Below are 20,909 nucleotides of genomic sequence, written 5' to 3' on the forward strand. Positions count from 1 at the left end.
TGCTGAACCAGGATGATCTACTGGTTTTGAGTTAATTATGCAGCAAATGCAGAATCAGGAAAACTTACAGATGATGATGATTCGATGCATTCTCACATGCCTTATGTGACACAGCTCAAATGAGACACAGACCTGACTTAAAATCACAAAATTGTAGAAAATTAGGGCTGGAAGGGACCTCCAGACGTCATCTAATCCAGTCCTTGCCTAAGGCAAGATAATCCCTATCCAAACCAGCCATTGTCTAACCTCTTAGCAACTACACAGTCAACCCTGACACAACAGAAGGCATAACACCCTAACCTGCCACAGGTAAAGCAGGGGGGACCACAGCAGCCAACTCTTTGCTGCTGTAACGGCTGTTAATATATGCTCAAGAGATCCCAGGAAGAGAGCCATGAAGGTAGTAGCATCTACAACAGGCTGTACAATGTCTCCTAACCCAACCATATGCTGTTTCACTAGGTGCGCTGGATGTGCTGCCTCTGCTGTCTTGCTTTTGAGACCTTCTGCCCGTGAGCACTCTGCAGGCTGTTTTACAGCAATGGACTTGGACCCATATGCAAGCATGCAGGTTGGGATGCGGGTGGTCCGTGGAGTGGACTGGAAATGGGGAAATCAGGACAACGGCGAAGGGAATGTTGGGACTGTGGTTGAGATTGGTCGGCAAGGCAGTCCAACAACACCAGATAAGACGGTGGTGGTCCAGTGGGATCATGGGACCAGAACCAACTATCGGACTGGATTCCAAGGAGCTTATGACCTTCTTCTGTACGACAATGCACAAATAGGTAAGGCTGGCAACCTATTGGGTAGACATTAAGAGGAACAGGCACAAATGTGGTAATACCTTTGTTCTTTGCCATACACAATACCTACATCAAATGACAGCTGCTCTCCCTTCAGCTGTGTCCCATGATCTCACAGCTGCTTGGGAGACTTGGAGTGATCTTGGGTGCAGCTGAGGAAGCAGGAGCCCCTACTTTCTAAGCTCTGCTCTTCTCTGGGCTTACTGGGTGAGGCTGGTGAAAAATTACTAAACCTCTTTGGCCGTATCTGCCCTTCCAAGGCTGGTGCCAAACCCATGCATGCCAGCCATCTACACTGAGCACCTGTAAGCACAGCCACTAGCCTCAATCCGGCCCCCCCGGCCCTTGGAACCTGTGGCTGACCCTTCTTTTAGCCTGCCCTTCTCTGCATTGTGTTCAGAATTCACCCAGGGGCTCAAGGCTGGAAGTGCAGAAAGCATCCCAGAAGCAAACCCAGAACTCCCTCTTCCTGACTTCCAGCCTCTTGGCACGCCACATCCTGTACCTGAACATTTCTGGAGGCTTCCCTTAAATAGAAAAAGTGTTTAAAATAAAAATACCATCTTCTTTAAAGCAGGGTCCAAAGGAAAACCTGAGGTACACATCCACCCAGCCCTTAGGACAATTCTGACACAGGCCTTAACTTTGCAGCTTAGAATCTGGAATGCCGTTACCTCCGGGTTTGACTCCAACGGCTTGGAAATTGATATAGACCTTATAAATGTATTTTTAAAAAAATCCCTGCTAGACCTGAGGGATCCTAGCCAGGCTTGGAAGTCTAATTCTGTGTAAGAGCTTCAAAGTCTAATTCTGTGTAAGCTGTGGGAGTTAAATACAGAGGTTTACACCACTGGAACACTGGAGTGATCCTTAAATCTCACCAGTTGGTTGTTCTGATCACAATGTTGCTGCCTGTCCGTGCGGCTGGATCCTGATGCGACTTTTAGCTGTTACTGTCCTGAAGACCCCCAAGAGCCTGAAAACAGAGGCTTTATGCTGCATAGGAAAGCAGTCTGGAGTCTCTTTTCCCCACTATAATAAACCGGAGATTCCCAACCCCCAAGCTGTGCCCCGGTACCAGGCTGCAAAGGGTTGGCTGCTGGTCTGCAGGAAGGTTGGCTGCTGGATCAGAAGTCCAGAAGTGACTGGCATACTGTGGACCAGCAGTATAAAAAAGTATACTCAGTATACTGAGTATAAAAAAGGGTTGGCTGCCGGTCTGCAGTATGCTGGTCCGTAGTTTGCCAGTCTGTGGTCATTTCCAGTCCACGGTTTGCCGGTCCGTGGTGTAAAAAGGTTGGGAACCACTGTTATAAACCATCTGAGTCAGAATCTGTCTGCATTTCCCCTCTTGTAAATCCAGAACAAATTAATCAAAGTGTGAGTTGCTCCAGATCTGTCCCCGCAAACCGGTGGGACAGCGTGACCTCTGGTGCTCCTGCTCAAACAGAGAGATGCTGAAAAGATGGAGGCAGATATTGAAAGAGGGTCAGAACCATGTGCCTAAAACACCTAGGCACTAAAATAGAAGTCCCTGATTTTTCAATGCAGCTATGTAACCTTGGACCTCAGGGAAGCTGCAGGTGTCCAGCAACCTTGCAAACTAGTTTGCTTCTGCCTAGGTGCCTGCGTAAGTAGCAAGACTTACATAGGAACATGGAACTGGAAGGGACCAGCCCTGGGTCATATCAAGTGCAGGCTTCTCAAAGGACTCCAGGCAATGCACTTCCTGTGCTCTACAGTCTTAAAGCACCCAAGAGCACTTCTAAACTTACCTGGGATCTGTAGCACAAAAAAATGCAGCAAGAGAGACAAGGGCACTGCCAATGTCTCAGGCTTCTGCAGCAGTATGGAATTGGTTCAGTAAAATAATCCCAAACGGCTGTAGAAACTGAACAGGCTGGAAGAGTTTCCTAAATTTTCCTGGACTCTGTAAACTTTTTCCAAGCAATAGCCTTGAGCCAATACTCAGAGGGAGGTGGAGGAAAGAAGGGAGAGGGAAACAAGAGACTTGTGGCCTCAATTTCAATTGCTTTTAATGAAATCAGGGAATTGATTTGGCAAGGGGAGGTGGAGACCTTCCTCTTGCATGTGCAGCTCCTGGCTTTTTGATATTTCAAAGCTGTGGCCTTGGGAAATCAGCTGGGTTGTTTGAACAAAACCTTCATGGGGGCTGGGGGGAGGAGGCAGAGGAGCTTAAAAGCTGCTTCTGTGCACTGTCCCTCCTTTAGTCTCTTTTAATGCCTCACACCTCCATTGCTGCAATGGGTGACTAGTGCCTACTTCATTGAACATGGTGAGGATCTCTCCCTCGTATGGCAACCAAATCTAGGAGCCACACTGTCTGGTATTATTGCTCAATATACGGATTAAGTTCTGTGTGTTTGTTGGACACCACATTCATGCAGGGGGCTGTCTAAGATGTTCATCTTGTGAAATGTTTTGAGGTGTCCAGATCCAAATCCAGTTAAATACACTGAAGACTGAGGCACTCAGCTACTGCAGTACCAGGCAGGATTCTCGGGTAGAAGATTAAAAGCCTGTCAAAAGACGGTGGCAGCATTAAGGCTAAAACAGACATTATCCCAGGTCTGATTGTCCCATGTTAAAACAAGTGCTGGACAGCCCTTTACACACCATTTGAATGGTAAATAACTTGAATTAGCCCTGATTAACTTGTGGGGGGAGGAAGTGTTATCTCAGTACTTCACAGATACTTTGTGGGACAATGGGCTTGTACATCTGTAGGATTCCAGAATAAAAGGCTTTGTTCTGGGAGAAATCCAACATCTGTTTTTAGCCACAGTGATTGGTGTCTTTGGAAGGCTTCCTAAAACCTCTGTACATTTTAAATAGCTTTCTTGTTCCCAGGCTCCCTCCACCTCTTGAAGGCATTTGATTTAAAGGAATAAATAGCATAGTGTCATTAACAATCTTATCCTAGTCTGATGTGGGTAGGAAAATTTAACCAAACTGTCTTAGTAACCTGAAATTTCCTTGCACATGAACATACTTTTTTGAACTGCAGGCATCACAGCAGCATTTTTTTTTCTTTTCCCCTTGAGTCCCTGCAAGCATAGCTGAGTCCATCCTATCTGCCTGCCTGACATGGAAACAGGGCCTGAGTTGTGTGTGTGTTTCAGGTGTGCGCCATCCCAACATCATCTGCGACTGCTGCAAGAAACATGGGATCAGGGGAATGCGGTGGAAGTGCAAGGCATGTTTTGACTACGACCTGTGCACGCAGTGCTACATGAACAACAAGCACGACCTCTCACATGCTTTCGAGCGCTACGAGACTGCACACTCACGACCGTAAGTCATTGGGCGGAAGCTAGTTAACTGTGTTGAGATGCTCTAGTCACTGGGAGCTACTTGGGCTACTCTGTAGATTAGTTCAAAGCTTTGTCTTGTCCCTCTGTTTAGGAGTTTCAGGATCAGGACCATAGTTTTCATTGCTTTTTTAACAGCAAAGGGACCTTAGGTAAACTCTACTGCATGTAGTAGCTGTCTTGTTAGCATTTACAGAGGTGACTGCTTATCATACTGTCTGTGGAACAATGTCCACATATTTCACAATCATTTACTTATCACGCTACCAAATGTGTGCCAGACCGTTCCCATTCACGGATTTCATCAGCAGTCCTTGGGGTCTTGGATGATGCTGGGGCTAAACGTGCTATTGCAGGGAGCCAGCTCCCAACTCTGTCACTGGCTTGCTATACTGTCTTGGAAACCTTGCTTAGCCTGTCTCTCACCTCAGTGACCTCTCTGTTAAATGGACACTTTAGGTACCTATATACATGCAGCGAGACTGCTCCAACACGAAGCAAATACAGCGTGTTGGAGCAGACTCAGTGGAGCATGGTAATTACCATGCTCCAGCACAGTGTTTCTCAACCCTTTGGTCGCTACCCAAAAGTGGGTCACAAGAATGTTTCAAAGGATCATGAGCAAGTGTCAGAAAAGTGCAGGAAGGTGCAGGTTTCCTCTTGTAGACTGGCAGCATTTCAGCCTGCAAGCAGCTGCTTCGGGCATGGCCAGCAATTAGCCAGGCAGGGTCAAGCAGCTGGATGAAGATAAGTATATGGGGAGCAAGGGTTGGAGGGCCTGGGCTTGGGGCTTGTCAGGGTGGGGAGGGTGTGTGTGTGTGTGTGTGTGTGTGTGTGTGTGTGTGTGTGTGTGTGGAGGGCGGGGGGGCAGGTGCCTGCCAGCACTGGGGGAAGGTGGCTGAGTGGTGAGGCTGCGGTAGGACAGGAGACTGTGGGTCAGGCATTGGCAGGGCTGGTGGGGGGTAGGTGTTGGGACAAGCCATCGATCTTTGCAAATGGGTCCCAGTATGAAAAAAGGTTGAGAACCACTGCTGTAGCAGTCTCCAGTCTCGTGTATCAGCTAGAGGACCCCCACTGCCGTTTTTCAGCACAGCACTTGGAGCTGTTCTAATTCCATCGATTTCATAGACATTAGGGCTGGAAGGGACCTTGGAAGATCATTGAGTCCACCCCTTCTTCCTGGACCACGTGTATAAATGGCCTTTAATGCTGGGCAGTTTAGGGGGAGGAGATACTGAGCCTTAAATAGTTTTAGCTAATTCAGGAAGGGAATTTGGGAGTTCTGGTTCTCAGCCTTTTGCCATTTTCCACCCTCCCCACAACCCTTCCTCTTTCTAACCTATAGAAAACGCTGCCTGTGTAACTTTCACTGCCTGAAATTCTACGATGGGATGTAGGCTCTTGATATCTAAGGACTTGCCACAGTCTTATAAAAACTGTCCCTTTTTGGTCTTTCTGGCTGAAAAACTTCTTTTCCCAGCAATCCCAGGCCACCCAGGTTTCACTCAGAACCTCAGTCTGTCCCTACTGCTGTCTCCCTGCCCACAAACTAGCCATCCTTTGCAAGTCCTGCAGCACTGGCAGTGGCTGAACATGGCGATCCAGACCTGACGCTGAATTTACTCAGCTCTTGCCTGTTGCACTAGGATGGAATTGGTGTGAGGAGTCACCATCTTGATCTGGTAGCCCTTTATGGCCGTGTTGCAGTGCCATAGGGCGGCAGGGCAGGGCATGGTGTGTGTTTAGAGAGAGAATTTGTAAGCAGTGCCAGAGGGCCTGATCATGAGTTTATGGCAGTGGAGAGGTGAAAGCATAGGTGATTGTGTCTAAGGTCTTCCTTTTCTGTGTTATCAGTGCACTTTGCAATCACTAGTGCACTTACCCTGGCAGGATAGCAGTGGTTACCCCTACTTTAAAAACAGGGGGGTGGAAGAGAGGAGATCTTGCTCAAGGTGCCTTGGGATTCTGTGGCAGAGCAGGGCATGAACCCAGGTCTCCCAAGTCCCAGGTCAACCTCCCTGCAAGCCTTGGTCTGTAAGAGTGCAAAGCTTGGAAAAGGCCAGGGCTGTGAGATTTATAGCATGCCCAAGGTAGTGGCAGTCTGACCTGTGTTTGTACCCTGTAATCTTCTTGGCTTTAAGAGTGAGGATTTCCCCTGCAGAGACAGCTGCTCTGGCTCACCTTCTGTCATGTTTACAAAATCTCTCTCTCTCTTCTCAGTGCAGATTTTTTTATTATTATAACGGGGCTTTTTTTGCGAGATCAATTCTTTCTGGCATTTATATACCAAGTATGCAGTGGGCTCGGTGCATCACCTGGTCCAGCGCTGTCCTTGTGGGTAGCTCCTGCTGCAGTCAGTGAGGGCTCTTGTATACAGGCTGGAGCCAACATAGACAACCTTGACAATGCACTAACCAAAATGATACCAATCCAGTTCGTATTCTCTTGGAGGGAACGGTTTCTGAACCTTGAGGCTTGTGTTGCCCATTCAGCTTTAGGACATTTCTTGGGACCCTGTTAATGTGGCAGTCCAGTGAGATCTTACCCTGAAACAAGCTTTGGGATTCCCGTTGTACACTCTTACTCAACATTGCTATAATTAGCCCCTTGGAACACTACTGAGCTGTACTCACTCATCCCTTTCAGCAGAGCATTTCGGGGCTTAGCTGTTAAGTTGTGCGATCTCTCTGAGTCAAATGAACAATTATCGTAAGTGGCCATGGCAACGCATGTCAGCTTCAGCAATCCAATTTGCCAGCTTTTGCAAAGATTGTGCAGGGCACAGCTGCTCACACTGTGCAGCGCTGCATTGTTTTGGACAGCTGCCCCACTGTGCCAACCTTTCCAACCCTAATGGGAGCAGCCAAGAATAACCCCTCTCCAAAGTGAGGATGGTTGGGTGGTTTTCTCAGCAACTCTCCCCGTACGGACGTGCGTGGAGCAATTTGCCCTTCTGAGGTGACTGTGGAGTTTGAGAAGTGCAGAGCGGCTGTGCAACTGGGCTGTGGTGCACATAATGTCTGTGTGAAGACAGCAGCCTGGAGTTGTGCCAGCAAAGTAGATGAACTTGGTGTTCATGTCTGGTGTGGCTGGATACCTTTAGTTGGATAGTGCAGGGAGGGGTTAGGTTTGCAGGTAGTGCATGAACCGACCCTGTTACTTTGCTCAGGGACTGGGGGTGGAGGGGAGCTATTTTGTAACCTGTCCAGACTGTCTCCTTCCCCACGTCTTAGAATTTTCCTAGGTTTGAGGCCAGAGGTTTTCTTTTATCTGTTCCTGCATTTGTTCTTTGTCCATACATCTTTTTTCTAGACTGGCTTTGTAACAAGAGCATTGAGTGAGTTTAATTTCCTGGTCCTGCTGGAGTCAGTCTTGCCAAGGATTGAGGGAGAAGAGCCTGTGTAATTTAATTTAATTTAATTTAATTTAATTTAATTTAATTTTGCCAGCAGCATCCTCTATGGGGTGGCTGCGTAGCATTAGAGTGAAATGGTGTTCACTGGTGACAGCAGTGCCCCACATTCAGTTTTCCTCCTATGTTCACTCTCCTACACTGTGAGGTATTGGTTGCTCAACCTTTTGGGGAAAGATGCCTTGCTGATGAGAAGGAGCAAAGCTGAGCTTTGTCAGCACCTTTTGGTACAAAGGGAACTTCAGAAGCATATAACCCATGAAATGCATTAGTGTGGGACATAGGCAGACAAGGTTCCTTGGGTGAATCTGATATCTTTTATTAGACCAACCCAAATAGTTGGAAAATAATTATTAAGCAAGCTTTCGGGTTAGTGTGGGACAGGCATCCACATTGCAAACCCACCAGCAGGATGGGTAGGAAGTAGCTCCTTCCTCAATTTGAGGTGCTCAAATGATTCATTCTTCTCACTGTTAAATACTTGTGCCTTACTTAGAGCTAGTGTGACTCTGCCTAGCTTCTGCAGAGTCTGGCGGTGGCTTCTGCCGAAGCCAGTACATTGGATTAACAGGGTTCCTGGCCTGATCCAGTGTGGCAGCTCCCAAGCTCATATTTTCATGAGTGGGAAGGTGCAGGACCTGACTGGGGAGAGACATGGCACTAGGATATGCTCCCAGGGCTGCATTTTGGAAGGGGAGCCAAAATTTGTGCGCGACTGGCAGGTAGCATGAGACGTTCAGGGAAGCAAGGGAAGCACATGTAGGGCTGACCTCACAGCAGGTTTATGAGGGGCTTTTCCAGCCGTTTAGATTGAAAGGCATTTTACAATGCCTAGCTATTTAGGCTGCTTTAAATCTCTGTGTGGCACCCAGAGGAGAGCCTAAGGAAAATGCTTTAGAAAAACATACTGATCTCGGCAGGGGGACACAGCAGGCAGCTGCTAGTCACATCAGTTTGGTGCCTGTAGGTTTGCCTGCATTTGTGCTATATGTGCAAGCACAGCGAGCAGAAACAAGTCGCTGTTACTGTGACGTGAGTGTGTCCCTGTGTGGAGTTGCTTGCAAGCAGCTCCACCCATGGGCAAGGCCGAGGAGCTTGCTTTGCTATAGGAACTCCATCTGCTGATGGCTGGTACATCTAGCAGTAGGATCACATGGCGCTTCCTGCGCAGATTGCTACCCTAGGAAACCTGCTGCTACTTCTTAGGAGCTCTACAGCTCAGGCTTTTATATTACCTTTCATTTTTCCAGGCTTCCTTCTTAATAGCCCATTCATCCTCCTCCCAAAGGTCCCATTCAGACACTTGCAACCCTTTTGTGTGATGAGAAATGCCTTCCTGGGGGATATCTGTTATGAAGAGTGACTTTTTTTCACAAGATTCATATCCACCTGTTAAATATTTAAGGGGCAGATCTTATTGAAGCCAGCAGCAGAGTTCCCATAGACCTGAGTCAGTGGGATTGGGTTTGTGAGAAAGCAATTACAGGAGATGCTACCAAGGTCAGGGAATAGCAAATTCAAACAGTTCTTGCAGGTATCAGTTGGCAGAGACTCAGTAATTCTGTGGCAAGTCTGTTCCTCTTTCACCTTCCAGCATTGTTCTGCTTTTTAAAAAAATGCCACTGTCCTCTCTAAGGACAGCCGATTGTGCTCACATAAGGACAAAGTGAAGGAGGAGAGAACAGCAATTAAAATGTTTATTCTCTTCCCCCTTGAACATTTTTTTTTCTTTTAGTAAAGATTTTGACCCTGCTTCTAGGATCAAAGCTTGGCCCTTTTTTTTTTTAATAATTCCCATTGCAGCTGCTTATCAAAATCCAATCCAGATAAGGGCCTCCGTTGTGTTTGGGTGACATAAAGTCCCCAAGTACAGCACAGACCCTGCTCCAAAGCTTACAGTTCAAGGCATCAGACCTGCAGTGAATCCCATATAGCTGAGCCCCACTGCAGGCTTATGGCCCAATTTGAGACTCGGCAGGTGTCTGCGGCCAAGAAGGTACAAGACAGATTTCAACATAGGGAAAGATAACGGTACTTTCCTGTAGCTCTTGTTAGATCCATGCGGGTGACATCCACCCCTGTGATATCCACCCCTTCACAGGTCTTAAGACTCTATGAAGTCCCACTTACAGCTTCATTCACAGGCTTTTGAAGTAGAAAAGGCATTGCTTCATGTTGCCTTTCATGAGCTTGCTTTCTGTGAATACTGTGGGAAAGGTTGAACCAGCCATCCAGTAGAACGGGGGTGGGCAAAATACATCCTGTGGGCCAAATCTGGCCTGCCAAGAGATTCTCTCCAGCCCGTGGCTGCTCCTTTGAAGGAGAATCGTATCAGGCCCTCAGCTGCCCTGACGTTTGATGCTCCTTGTCCTTCTCCCTTCCCTGTGCTATAGCTGGCTGCAGCAGCAGCTCTGGCTCCAGTGATCAGGCAGCCACTCCTGTCTCAGCCTGGCCCATCCTGCCAAGTCCCTGGCATGTGGCCAGATCAGGCAGGAGCTGCTCCAGCTGCGCCCAACTAGCCCGAAGTGGTGCGTGGGAATACAGTGCAGTACCAGCCTGGTCTAGCCACGTGCCAAGGACTCAGGGCAGGGGGAGCCTGGCCAGGCCCAGATAACTTGGGGTTCCCAGTTTGTCTGCGTGTGTGTGTCTAGGTGTATGGGCATGCGTGTGCCCCTCAACAGCTCACCAAAACTCGTTAAGTGGCCCTCCAGCCCAAATAATTGGCCACCCCTGCCCTAGAGCTAAATTTGACGGCTCACAGGACCTGCTGTGCATATTGCTTTTAGCATGGGAGTTTAGTTCATCCCAGGAAAGGGGGCCTCGTTTTCAACCCATATCCTCCCTGTGGCATAGGGGTGGGCAAAATACATCTTGTGGGCCAGTTCTGGCTTGCCAAGGGATTCTGTCCAGCCTACGGCAGGTCCCTTAGCCCTGCCCAGCCCAGATGTGTGGGAAAGCCTGGGCCGTGACATGTGCAACTGGTCCCACCCACCACCCGTGGGTACGCAGTAGGTCAGGGGCAGTTCAGCAGCTGGACTCCGCTTCCCAGCAGCCCCCACAGCAGCGACTCCTTCCAGCTGCCACCCCTAGTGTCTCCAGCACCACCAGACCCAGCCCTGCTGCCAGGGTACCCCAGCTCATCCACCGCCCCACTCACCGCTGGAGGTACCAGATGGAGCAGACAGGCAGGTAGGCAGGACCTCCATGGAGACTGGTCCAGGACCCCCGCAGGCAGGGTGTGCTCGACCAGGTGAATGGGATGGGTCTGCAGGCAGATGGGCAGTGGCATCTAGGAGCAGGATGGGCTGGCTGGGGCTGGGGCCAGATTGCAGGGCAAAAACAGCATAGGGCCCAAGGCACAGCCTTGAAGCGCTGCCCCCACACCGCTGCTCACGGAACCAGCTCCCATCACAAGGATGTGCAGGGCGTACATCGTGGCCGTGCCCCGGACTCGGCCCTGCACTGTCACTGCCTCGCAATCCCTGCCCACCAAAGCCACTCCCCACTGTGGACACCGCAGATGTGGACACCGTGTTAAACCCTCAGTAATCTAAACTGCATGTTAGCCTGGGCACTGCTTTCCAGATAAGGAACAAATAACAAAAAGGGGAACAGCCCCAACCTGTGGGGCTGTGACAAAGGTTTCTGAAGTCTACTGGGGGGGGTAGGAAGAAGGTGGAAGTGTTTGAAACTAGGTCACTCATTTAATTTTCATGCTGTTAGAAAAATGGCAGAATGCTGAATGTAGCAATGTGAGGTCTGCGTGGGACAGAGAAACTGCAGATCCAAAAACACTGAGTGGGAGCTTCTGTTTGTGGAAGGCTGCAGTTTTAAAGATGAATGAAAACTACATACTGTGACTCTCCAAACCACTGGGCTGTTAAGAGAAACAGGTGGTCAGGATGTTTCTTGTTTCAGTCTCGTTACTTGGATTGCACTTCCCATCAGGATACTGTAATACAACTGCAGTGCACATGGCTTTTGTGTTCCAGGAAAAGGTTTTTGATTTGGTAGCAAGAAAGAGCAGGTACAGTTTTGCTTTGACATAAGTGTCATTTTGTGACTTTCATGATTCAGCCCCTGCGGTTTACTCCATGTTAAGAATGCAATGAAAGCCCTGATTATAGAAGGACCAAAAGGGAAGCTAACTGATTTTAAAAAAGAGAGAGAGAGAGAGATGTGAACACCATCTGCAGAAAGTATTTCTCTTAAACATCTGAGATCCGACCTGCACAGGCACTTCCCCTGGCAATGCGGCAGCCCCTCTGAAGAACAAAACTTGCCTACTTATGAATCACTGGATCTTAAGCGGTACTGGTGGGAAAATAGGCACTATAGAAAGTGAGCAGCTTCTATTATTCATTTGAATAGGCTTTTTTTTTCTCTTTCACTCCCTCTGTCTATAAAGTAGAAGAGAGAAGGTTGGCAGCTCTCCAGAGACCTGCAAGGCTGCATTTTGAGAGGAAATTGTAACTGCTTTATGTGAATGTGTATTTTGGTCTTGTGCAGGGTTTTTATATATAGCATATGACGGATGGTATTGCTCTCTCTCAAAGATTAAGAGACTCTGATCTCCTTTCTCCTGCAGGGGGTGGGTATCTTTTGGTTATTAATGTTTAGGAAAAGAACAGCTCTCGGCACACAAGCACTGCACTATCATGCCTCAGGCAATGTTGGGCAAGGAGCCCACTTGGGTGTTAATTAGCATGAACGTTTAGGAGGGAGGGAGAGTCCACCCAGACTCATAGCATCCTGTAATCTCCACTCTGTGTAACCACTGCCAGATGTGGCTTGCACTGTTTAAGCATCAAATCCTTGTCTGCTCAAGTATGAGGGACCTAGTTGCATTTGAATGTTGACATTTTGCTGGAGCTAAGCACAGCGGGATGCAGTCCAACTCTGAAGCTAGAGTTTCCTGGCTCCTGTGCTCTGGAGTTCATGCCCACACATACACTGCAATGCCCCAGCTTCCTTCAGAGTAGGCTGTGGCATGGACACATTCAGGGCCTCTTCACTGGGGACTTTTCCATTAGTGTATCCAAGGCAGTGTGAAAAATGGAACGCTTTACACAACCCCAGCCGATCAGGGCTAGGGGGCTGGCACCAATGCAGCAGCATCAGGGTAGCCAGGGTGGTGCTTTCATTTAGATGAAGGAATTTGCTCCCTGCCATCCCCCAGATTCTACCCAGGCCAACCCTTTTTAAGGTTCTTTGTGTCTGGGAGCTGTCACATAGTGTCTTCTTTGCCTTCCTTTTTTGTGGCAGTCTGCTTATGCCACGTCCTTATTAATTTCACTCCAGCTTTCCATCTCCCCCAGCACGCAGCACAGCTGCCCTCCCCTGACTAGCCCATGCAGCCAGTACAGGGGAGGTACAGATGGGATTTTATCTTTATTCTGAGCCTATTTCAAGGGGTAGGACTTAGCAGCCTGAGCTAACTTTGGAATCTTAAAAGCTGCATCCAGCTCCAAGTGTTTCTGATGCTGTCTGATACACTAGAGTAAATGAAAGCCGTGGCACTGAACATCTGTCACCAGCGTCTGCAGGTTTGCAATCAGCACCTGACCTTGCGGTATGGGGCCGCCACCGCTTTTCATTGCACGGATAATAACACAGAGTCCTAACTTCCCTTTAATTAACAAACCTTCTGGCCTTGTGTTTTAGTCCCCAAGGTCCAGCAATTAATTTGTAAAGTTCTGTCTATACACAGTTTTTATATTGCTATAAATATTGAATCCAAAACGCACAGGGGCAAAGTGTGTGCACACCTTCTACCAGTATAAAGGTGCATGCGCTAGTATTTTTCTGTGTGTTACTTTTCATAACACAACTGCGTGCCTCCGTACCAACCCAAGCTCACTGTGGTTATAAGAAAACCCCCAAAGCAGATTGCATGCAAAAGGATCTTGGGACCAAGAGACAAAGAAACCTTTGGCCTAAGTTTCAGTGGTCCTGACTGGGTTTTCAGTGCAGGGTTGAATGACCTGCTGCCACTTCTCCCTTTTTCCCCAATGTTACAATGGCATTTGGCTCTTATTTGCTTTTGCACCTGTTGACAGGAACCTCCCTCCCTGGGCATGTGCTATCTTATCCTTGGCCTGTAGCACACTAGCACAATGTGGTTTTCAATGTTCTGCTTATATGTGCTGTAAATAGAGCTCTTAGTTTCGGGCAGATATTCTAGGGCTGTTTTCCAGCTGTTTTACCTCCACTCTCCACCCCACCAATCAGTGCTATTTTCTTCCCCACTGCTTTTGGCAATTTACCCTCCACCACTCCCCTTCTAAGGAATTTCCCATAAGAGAAAACAATTTCAAGCAGATGAGTTCAAACTGAGATGAGACTTTGCATTAAAAATAGTGAGGGCTTGCTTGGGGGATGTGAACTCTCAAGGCAGTTTTGGTGTGTGTGTTTGTGCCTGCTAGCCTGCTATGCCTGCTAGCTGCAGATCATGCAGTCTTGAACCTGAACCCCAGTGTGTAATCGTGAAACTCCTTTGAGGAGGAATGGGATGGTCTAGTAGATACAGCACTGAACCTCAAGAGATGTGGGTTCAATCCCTAGCTTTGCTTGGGTTCCCTGTATGACTTTGGCCAAGCCATTTATTTTGCTGTGTTTTAGGCTGCAAACAGACAATATTTATCCTGGGATAAGTGACTTCATCCCAGGACATGTCTATGTCAGCTATCCTGGGATGAATCCTAAAAAAGTTTTCTGGATAACAAGTAGTAATAGCTTATCCCAGGATATTGCAAAGTATATGTGTACAGTTATCCTGGGATTGCATTTATTAAATCAGTGGCACAAAAAGTCACCCTGCATTCAGCCACTCACTAAATCCTGATTTGAAAGCTGATGTGTGTACATGCCAGTCCTGGAGTTTTTTTTAATTCTGGGACAAACAGAGGAGCAACTTATCCAAGGAACAAGTGGGATGTGTGTTCCTAGCCTTAGTTCCCTGTCAGTAAAACAGGTAGGGCTATATTGCCCTACCTCCTTTGGGATTTGGGGAGAATCCCATAGTGCAAGGCACAGCCTGGGAGGAAAGGAGGTACAATATGATGTTTACCAGAAAGAAGGCTATAAATACAAACTAAAGCCAGCTATTTTAATGATGCTTGCCCATTATCCTTGCCCTGAGCTTATGATTAAGGGTCTTCACCATAAATACCGCTGAGAGAAAATGGGTTGAATTCCACTGAACTCTTGCTGCAACTGCTGACCAGTCACTGTTTGCTTCTTATGGCTAGCTAACACAGAGCTGACATTTGCAGGGTGACTTTCTTTCCCACCACTTGCATCAGGTATTTGGTGTGGAGTTTAGTGTTTCACTGTACCAAGCAGTGTGTACAGCCTGTACAGGAAACCAGTGATTCAGATATAGCTTTAGCACTGCTGCAGCCTGGCTGCGTAGCAAGTGTCCCAGAAGGATGGGAGGCTACAGCCAAAGAGTTTGCCATACAGGCTCTGAACAGAGATGGCTTACATATTTGTCTACCCCTGCAGGGACCAAAAGAAAACTTGAGAAAACTTTCCCTGGGTTTCTCATTAGGAGGCAGTGAAATCAAGAGATGATATGTATGGGTAGAGTTACATGCATGCCTCAGTGTTTGCTGAATCAAGGCCTTAATTTTCAATGTTTTGTGTCCTCTAGCAGCATGTTAGAATTCAAACAAGATGCCCTGCTACTACTGACCTTTAAAGGAAAAATCAGCCCTTACATTTATTATAGATTCAAATGTATCCACGAACTCTAAAGTTGCTGTAACGCAAGTCTCCAAATTAGTTTAATAAATTCCCGTGTTCTAACTCACTAAATATATACTGTATTATGATGATACAGTATATATCATGATTTGAACAGTAGATGCTACAGTAGATATAATTTGAACTGATGATTTAAAGCACCCCATCCTACTGCAACATCATCCTTCCAAACTGCTGCTTTTAATACCAGTCTGTTCAGCTCACTAAAGGATCTCTTTTTGGGTTTATTTCTGGTGGTGGTATGAAATCTTGGAGGTGGTGGGTATCCAAACAGATCAGAGGCTTGGTACATCATGTCTGATATTCTTCCTCAGGCACTGGCTGGTACCTGACGATTCCTACCCAAAGGTTTGCTATTGGATGTACTGGAAGCTAAATGTCTTTGGGCTTTCAACTGCCACTGTCTCTGCTCTAGCCATGGATGATCTTGTCACTCGGGCTCATATCACGGGTGGCGTGCTTGACTCTGAACTCCTGTGAGAGGTAGTTAGCCATATTAGTGTGAAGTCAAGTATAAGACAGGCTAGATCTGCACCTTATAGACTAATCAAAGTAGATACACAGAACACAAGCTTCATTAGATGCTATGATGCTGTGAACTCCTTTGTCTGGCAGGTTAGTTTTGCATGGCTGGAAGTATTCTTTTTTCTTTGCGAAGGTGTGAAGGGTCAGGGGATATTCTTTAACACACAGGACTGAGACTCAGAAGATTTGGGATCAGTTCTGGCTTTCCCACAGATTCTCTGCATCACCTTGGGCAAGTCTCTGCATCTCTCTCTGTCTTAGCTCCCCAGCAGGCAAGGAAAGACACACTAGCAGTTCCTTTGCCTGGTTAGCTTGGCCTGTAGGGGCTGCAGGGCCAGGGTAGTGCCTTGCTGTGTTTTCATGCAGTGTCTTGCACAATGGGACATTTGTATTGGGACACTGGGCCCCACTGTAACATAAATATCATTATACATGATAATACATGTTTGGAATTACAATAGTCATGTTAGCAAATACTCTCTCCTGAATCTTTCAGCCATTATTTTTCAATCTAAGAATGATGCCTTATTCTTAGATTGAAGGGATAAATGGATCATTTCCTCCAAGGTCTTGATTTCTTTCCTGATATTTTTCAGTTTTCAGCTGGATGAAGTGATAGTGGATGTACTCAATGGCTGAGCAGTGACAGGGGAGTCCCTGTATGGTCCAACAAGCAAAATGCAAAAGGGTTTGGCCTGGCTCAGGCTGGTTCGCTGTTTAGAGCTTCTCATCACAGTTGTGTGCAGGGGGAAAGCCTGCTCGCCTTCTATTCAGAGGCTGCAAATCTGCAAGCAGCGCTGCCAGCTGAGCCATAAATCCAGGGTTTTGGTGCTGGCTTTCCAATCCTTGTTCTCTGCAGATAATGAGTTCTCTTACATTGAAGATTAAAGGGGCAGAAAGAGGCTAGGCAGAGCCTAATAAAGTCCAGTTTGGAGTGATGCCAGCAGGCTCAAGGTGAGAGCCAGGGGCATTTAATGGAAGTGCATCAGAGGCCGGGAAGGTGAGCGAGCCGTCTGAGACACGTGAACCAAAAGAGGGCATGATGGCAGGTGCAGTGATACAAGTGTGTGGCCAGGAAAAGATACTGATGGAGCAGAGCAAACGTTACAAATGATGGGGAAGAAGAAGTCTGTCATATGAGTTTGCTTGCAGAAGCAAATGGCCTGAGGGCCTAATTCAGAGCTCACTGATGTCAATGGAAATACTCCCATTTACTTCAGCAGACTTTACTCTCTCTCTCTCTGTGCTGCTGCTTCTTTCCACATTGTTACTGAGGGTGGGAAAGCTGGGACTGCTGTGTATATCCTGTCGGTTGGTAGCTATCTTTTATACCTGGAATCATTTATTCACTATTTCACCTACTCGCTTTTTCTCCTTGAGTACACTTTGACTATTATGATAAACTGATTCTCCACTTAAAGGACGCTTTAAAGATAAGTGGTGCTTTAGGAAGTCTTGAAAGCCAGGGCTACCTTGAGACAATGGCAGATAGTCCAGAATGGTTCTGCATGGCTGGGAGTTTGGGTTTGATTGGTGAGGCTGAAGCTGCAGTATTGCGTTCAGTTTTGGGCTCCACAATTCAAAAAGGATGTGGAGAAGCTTGAGAGAGTCCAGAGGAGAGCCATGCACATGATCAGAGGTCAGGAAAACAGACCTTACGATGACAGGCTAAGAGCTTTCTTTAGCCTGGAAAAGTGCAGGCTCGGGGGTGATCTGATGGCCACCTATAAGTTTATCGGGTGTTCAACAGGATCTGGGGGAATGATTGTTCACCAGAGCGCCCCAAGGGATGACGAGGTTGAACGGTTATAAACTCCAGCAAGACCATTTCAGACTGGGCATAAGGAAGAATTTCTTTACAGTTCGAGCCCCCAAGGTCTGGAATAGCCTGCCATCGGAGGTGGTTCAAGCACCCACACTGAACGCCTTCAAGAGAAATTTGGATGCTTATCTTGCTGGGATCCTATGACCCCTGCTGAGTTCCTGCCCTGCACCAGGGGGCTGGACTCAATGATCCTCTGGGGTCCCTTCCAGCCTGAATATCTATGAAGTCTATGCAGTCTATGATTCTCAGCTTGGCCTGGTGGAGGGAAGAGATTCTGGATGCAACAGTCTTAGATGCGCTGGTATTTATTTGTATTGCAGTAGACTCCAGAGGCTCCAGCTGAGGTTGGGGCAGCATTTTTGTTGGCTCTGCATATACACAGCAAAAGACAGTCTGTGCCCCAGAAAGGCTGTCATCAGAATAGTCGAGTCAGGCATTTACAGATGCGTGATGGTGGGGAGAGATTTTCTTGGAGTCACACAGTGGGTCTGCTGCAAAGCCAGAAACTGAACTGACGTGTCAGGAGTCAGAGTTTAGTGGCTTAATCTCAGCTCTGTTCTTCTTTTCGGTGGTAAAGCAGTTGTGGGCTTTTCAAAAACAGTCAATTCCTGTTTGGGTTTTAACAGGGCAGCGCTCTCTTATGGCTTCCTCGAGTAATCAGGGCTAGAATAATCATAGAACTTGCATAAAAGAAAGATGATAATTATCTTACAGAGGAAAAGCAACTGTATCTGTCACCTGATCAGTAACTGATGCAAATTAGTCTAGAGTAGTGATTTTTCAATCAGGGTGCTCGGAAATCCTTTTAAGCGTATTCGGAAGTGTCACACAATGTTAGCACTATTGGATGTACATGTGATTCACAAGAAGTAGGGTTTTACCCAGTCCATTTCCAAATCCTCACTTGTCAGTCCTTTACAATCTTGTAGAAATAAATGTTTTTGAGATATAGCCTCGATTGGAGACTGATAGAGAAACACTTGCAGGAAAGCATTTGCAAATGTTTTGAGTAATCTAGTATCAAATATGTGCAGCCAGCTGCCTTTTTTTAATTGGGGTCAAACTTGTGCCTGCAGTCTTAGCCTATAATTAATTGCCAGCACTGTTCTTACCAGGTAGTCCTCTAGGTATCTGATTTGGCCTGGACATCTGGATGGTATCGTCTATCTGTTCAACTTACTGCATAAACAAAATAAGCCAAATCAAGGTCACAAAAAGAATCCAGTTGAGAGTCTGTGAATGGTTATGTTGTAGGCCAGCATTGATGGGAAGGATGGCTGACAGCTTGCATGTTTTATTACTCCACTAGTCAATAAAAATGGTGCCTTTTTATTTCCCAGAACAACCTCTGTCCCACAGTACTTACACTGCACCAGCTCTGAGCTTCAGGGCAGAGAGCTGTAGTAAGCAGTGTTTTGTGCAGTCCTCTGAGACGGTGAAACCTGCTCTTCACCTCACACATTTAGTTCCCCAGCTTCATCTCCCCTCTTTTTTCCTCTTTTCACCTTGCTTTCAGCACTTCCATCATTAGCAATATGTTACTTTCGCTAGTATTGCCATGTCTTTTAAAGGACTGGACAATACTGAAGGAGGGGAGAAAACCCTCCACTGCACAATGAATACAGATTTGAAAGGAACACAGTCAGATCTGGTTTATTGGGTCATTCAAATTGTAGCTGCTTACCTTGCTCGTCAGTATGGATCTATACATTTCAAATGTATTCCTTCCTTGTGCCACTAATAACATTTTAGATTTATAAAGGGGAAAGATTTGTCTGCTTTATCTTTCCCCGTAAGCTTTTTGTTCACCGGGGTTATTACACTCTGCTCCTGTTGAACTCGGCAAAATTCCTATTATCTTAGAGAGGATGAGGTTTTTTGTATTCTACCCAGCACAGACAGTAGAAATAGGCCAGGCAAGGATACAGTGACTGTGATGACTCAAAGATGTTTCTGGCCTCTCATATCTTAATAGGTGCAGCCCTGTTCATGGGTAGAAGATTCGGGTACTTATTAACATGTTGCCTAATCTTGCACTGGATAACAAGGAAGTGAAAATCCCATTGAGCTCTGTCTATGCTATGTCCACAGTCATGCCACTAGTACAGCCGTACCTGTTGGAAACGACTAGTCCAAAAATGGCCTAGCATAGTCAAGACAGTTCAACTTCTCATACACTAGCATGGTGCCACAATACCTGCCCTGTGATCTCTCGGGAAAAAATAGAGAAGAGAATTTTGTTTTTATACAAAATAAAACCATCTAGGTTTGGGGCCTGCAGCACCTGATGGAACTACACCTTAAAGACAGAGGTTGAGTGTGAAGCAAAAGCACATGGCTGGGTAGAGAGCTGAGCCAGCAAAATAATATACTATTTGTTTGTCTCCATCTTTGACTGTTATTGTCAAATTACTAGTTGGCTAGGGTGCATTCTTCCCCTCCTTGCAAGGGAGCACTAAGGAGGAATGCAGGTTACTTGTGGGGAGGGTGGAGGGCAGTATCTAATTTTTGCCAAGTAATTCCATTTTTCTGATTAGCTTTTTCAGCTATTCAGATGCTTTTGTTCTTCCTCCAAGCTGACATCACCAGCTGCACTAAGATTGGTAGACATTTTTGTCATATGTGTATCCAAAGTTTTATTAATTTTTAAGGAAAAGAATGGTGTTTTCTCTTTCCATTTCGGAATTGATTTATCTCTTCTTTTTCTCTGGAGTTATGTAAACAAACTGCAAGCAAGAGTGAGCTGTGCTAAGAAATCCTTAGCCCATGCTTAGAGCTAATCCTGATGTTTAAAGGATGAGTAACAAAATATCACTTGACATGCTCTCTGGGGCATTTGCATTATTCCTAGCACATTAACATGCCATAAAAATAAAGGCAGCTTATGTACATCACTGCAGCCCTATAGCATGTTCAGGAACACTCTCCGTCTGGAATTGATTTTGGAGAGAGACAGCAAAGTTGGGGTTTGGGCTAACACAGCCAGTTCAGATAACATATGCCTTTCAGGTACCTGGTTTCAGAACCAAGCTCTGAGTCCACTGCTTTTAAAATGTTCTGCTGTGCATTGTCTTCTCTTGTTTGCCTGCCTGTGCGATGGGTTCCCTGAGAGCTATCGATACCCTGCGGCTGTGATGTGTTACACAAGGATCAGAAATTGACAGCAGGTAATATAATTTGGCGTCCAGAAATTGAATGGTGTTTTTCATTCAGCTGGTACAGTGGTCTACCCGCTCTTC

The 20,909-nt window shown here is 46.7% G+C and overlaps 1 protein-coding gene across 5 annotated transcripts in view; it reads left to right on the top strand.

Annotated features, from left to right (window-relative positions):
• MIB2 (mindbomb E3 ubiquitin protein ligase 2) overlaps nt 1-20,909 on the top strand; it is an 80,949-nt gene that overhangs the window by 15,281 nt on the left and 44,759 nt on the right. For all 5 annotated transcript variants that reach the window (XM_025211498.1, XM_025211505.1, XR_003095575.1 and 2 more), the window contains 2 exons: nt 466-791; nt 3,953-4,124. In XM_025211498.1, coding sequence (XP_025067283.1) covers nt 545-791; nt 3,953-4,124 — 419 coding nt within the window. In that variant the 5' untranslated portion in view covers nt 466-544. Of the gene's footprint in view, nt 1-465; nt 792-3,952; nt 4,125-20,909 lie in introns of those variants that run through there.

The sequence above is a fragment of the Alligator sinensis genome, unplaced genomic scaffold (genome assembly GCF_000455745.1).
Source record: "Alligator sinensis unplaced genomic scaffold, ASM45574v1 scaffold366_1, whole genome shotgun sequence".
In the NCBI taxonomy this organism is placed as follows: Eukaryota; Metazoa; Chordata; order Crocodylia; family Alligatoridae; genus Alligator; species Alligator sinensis.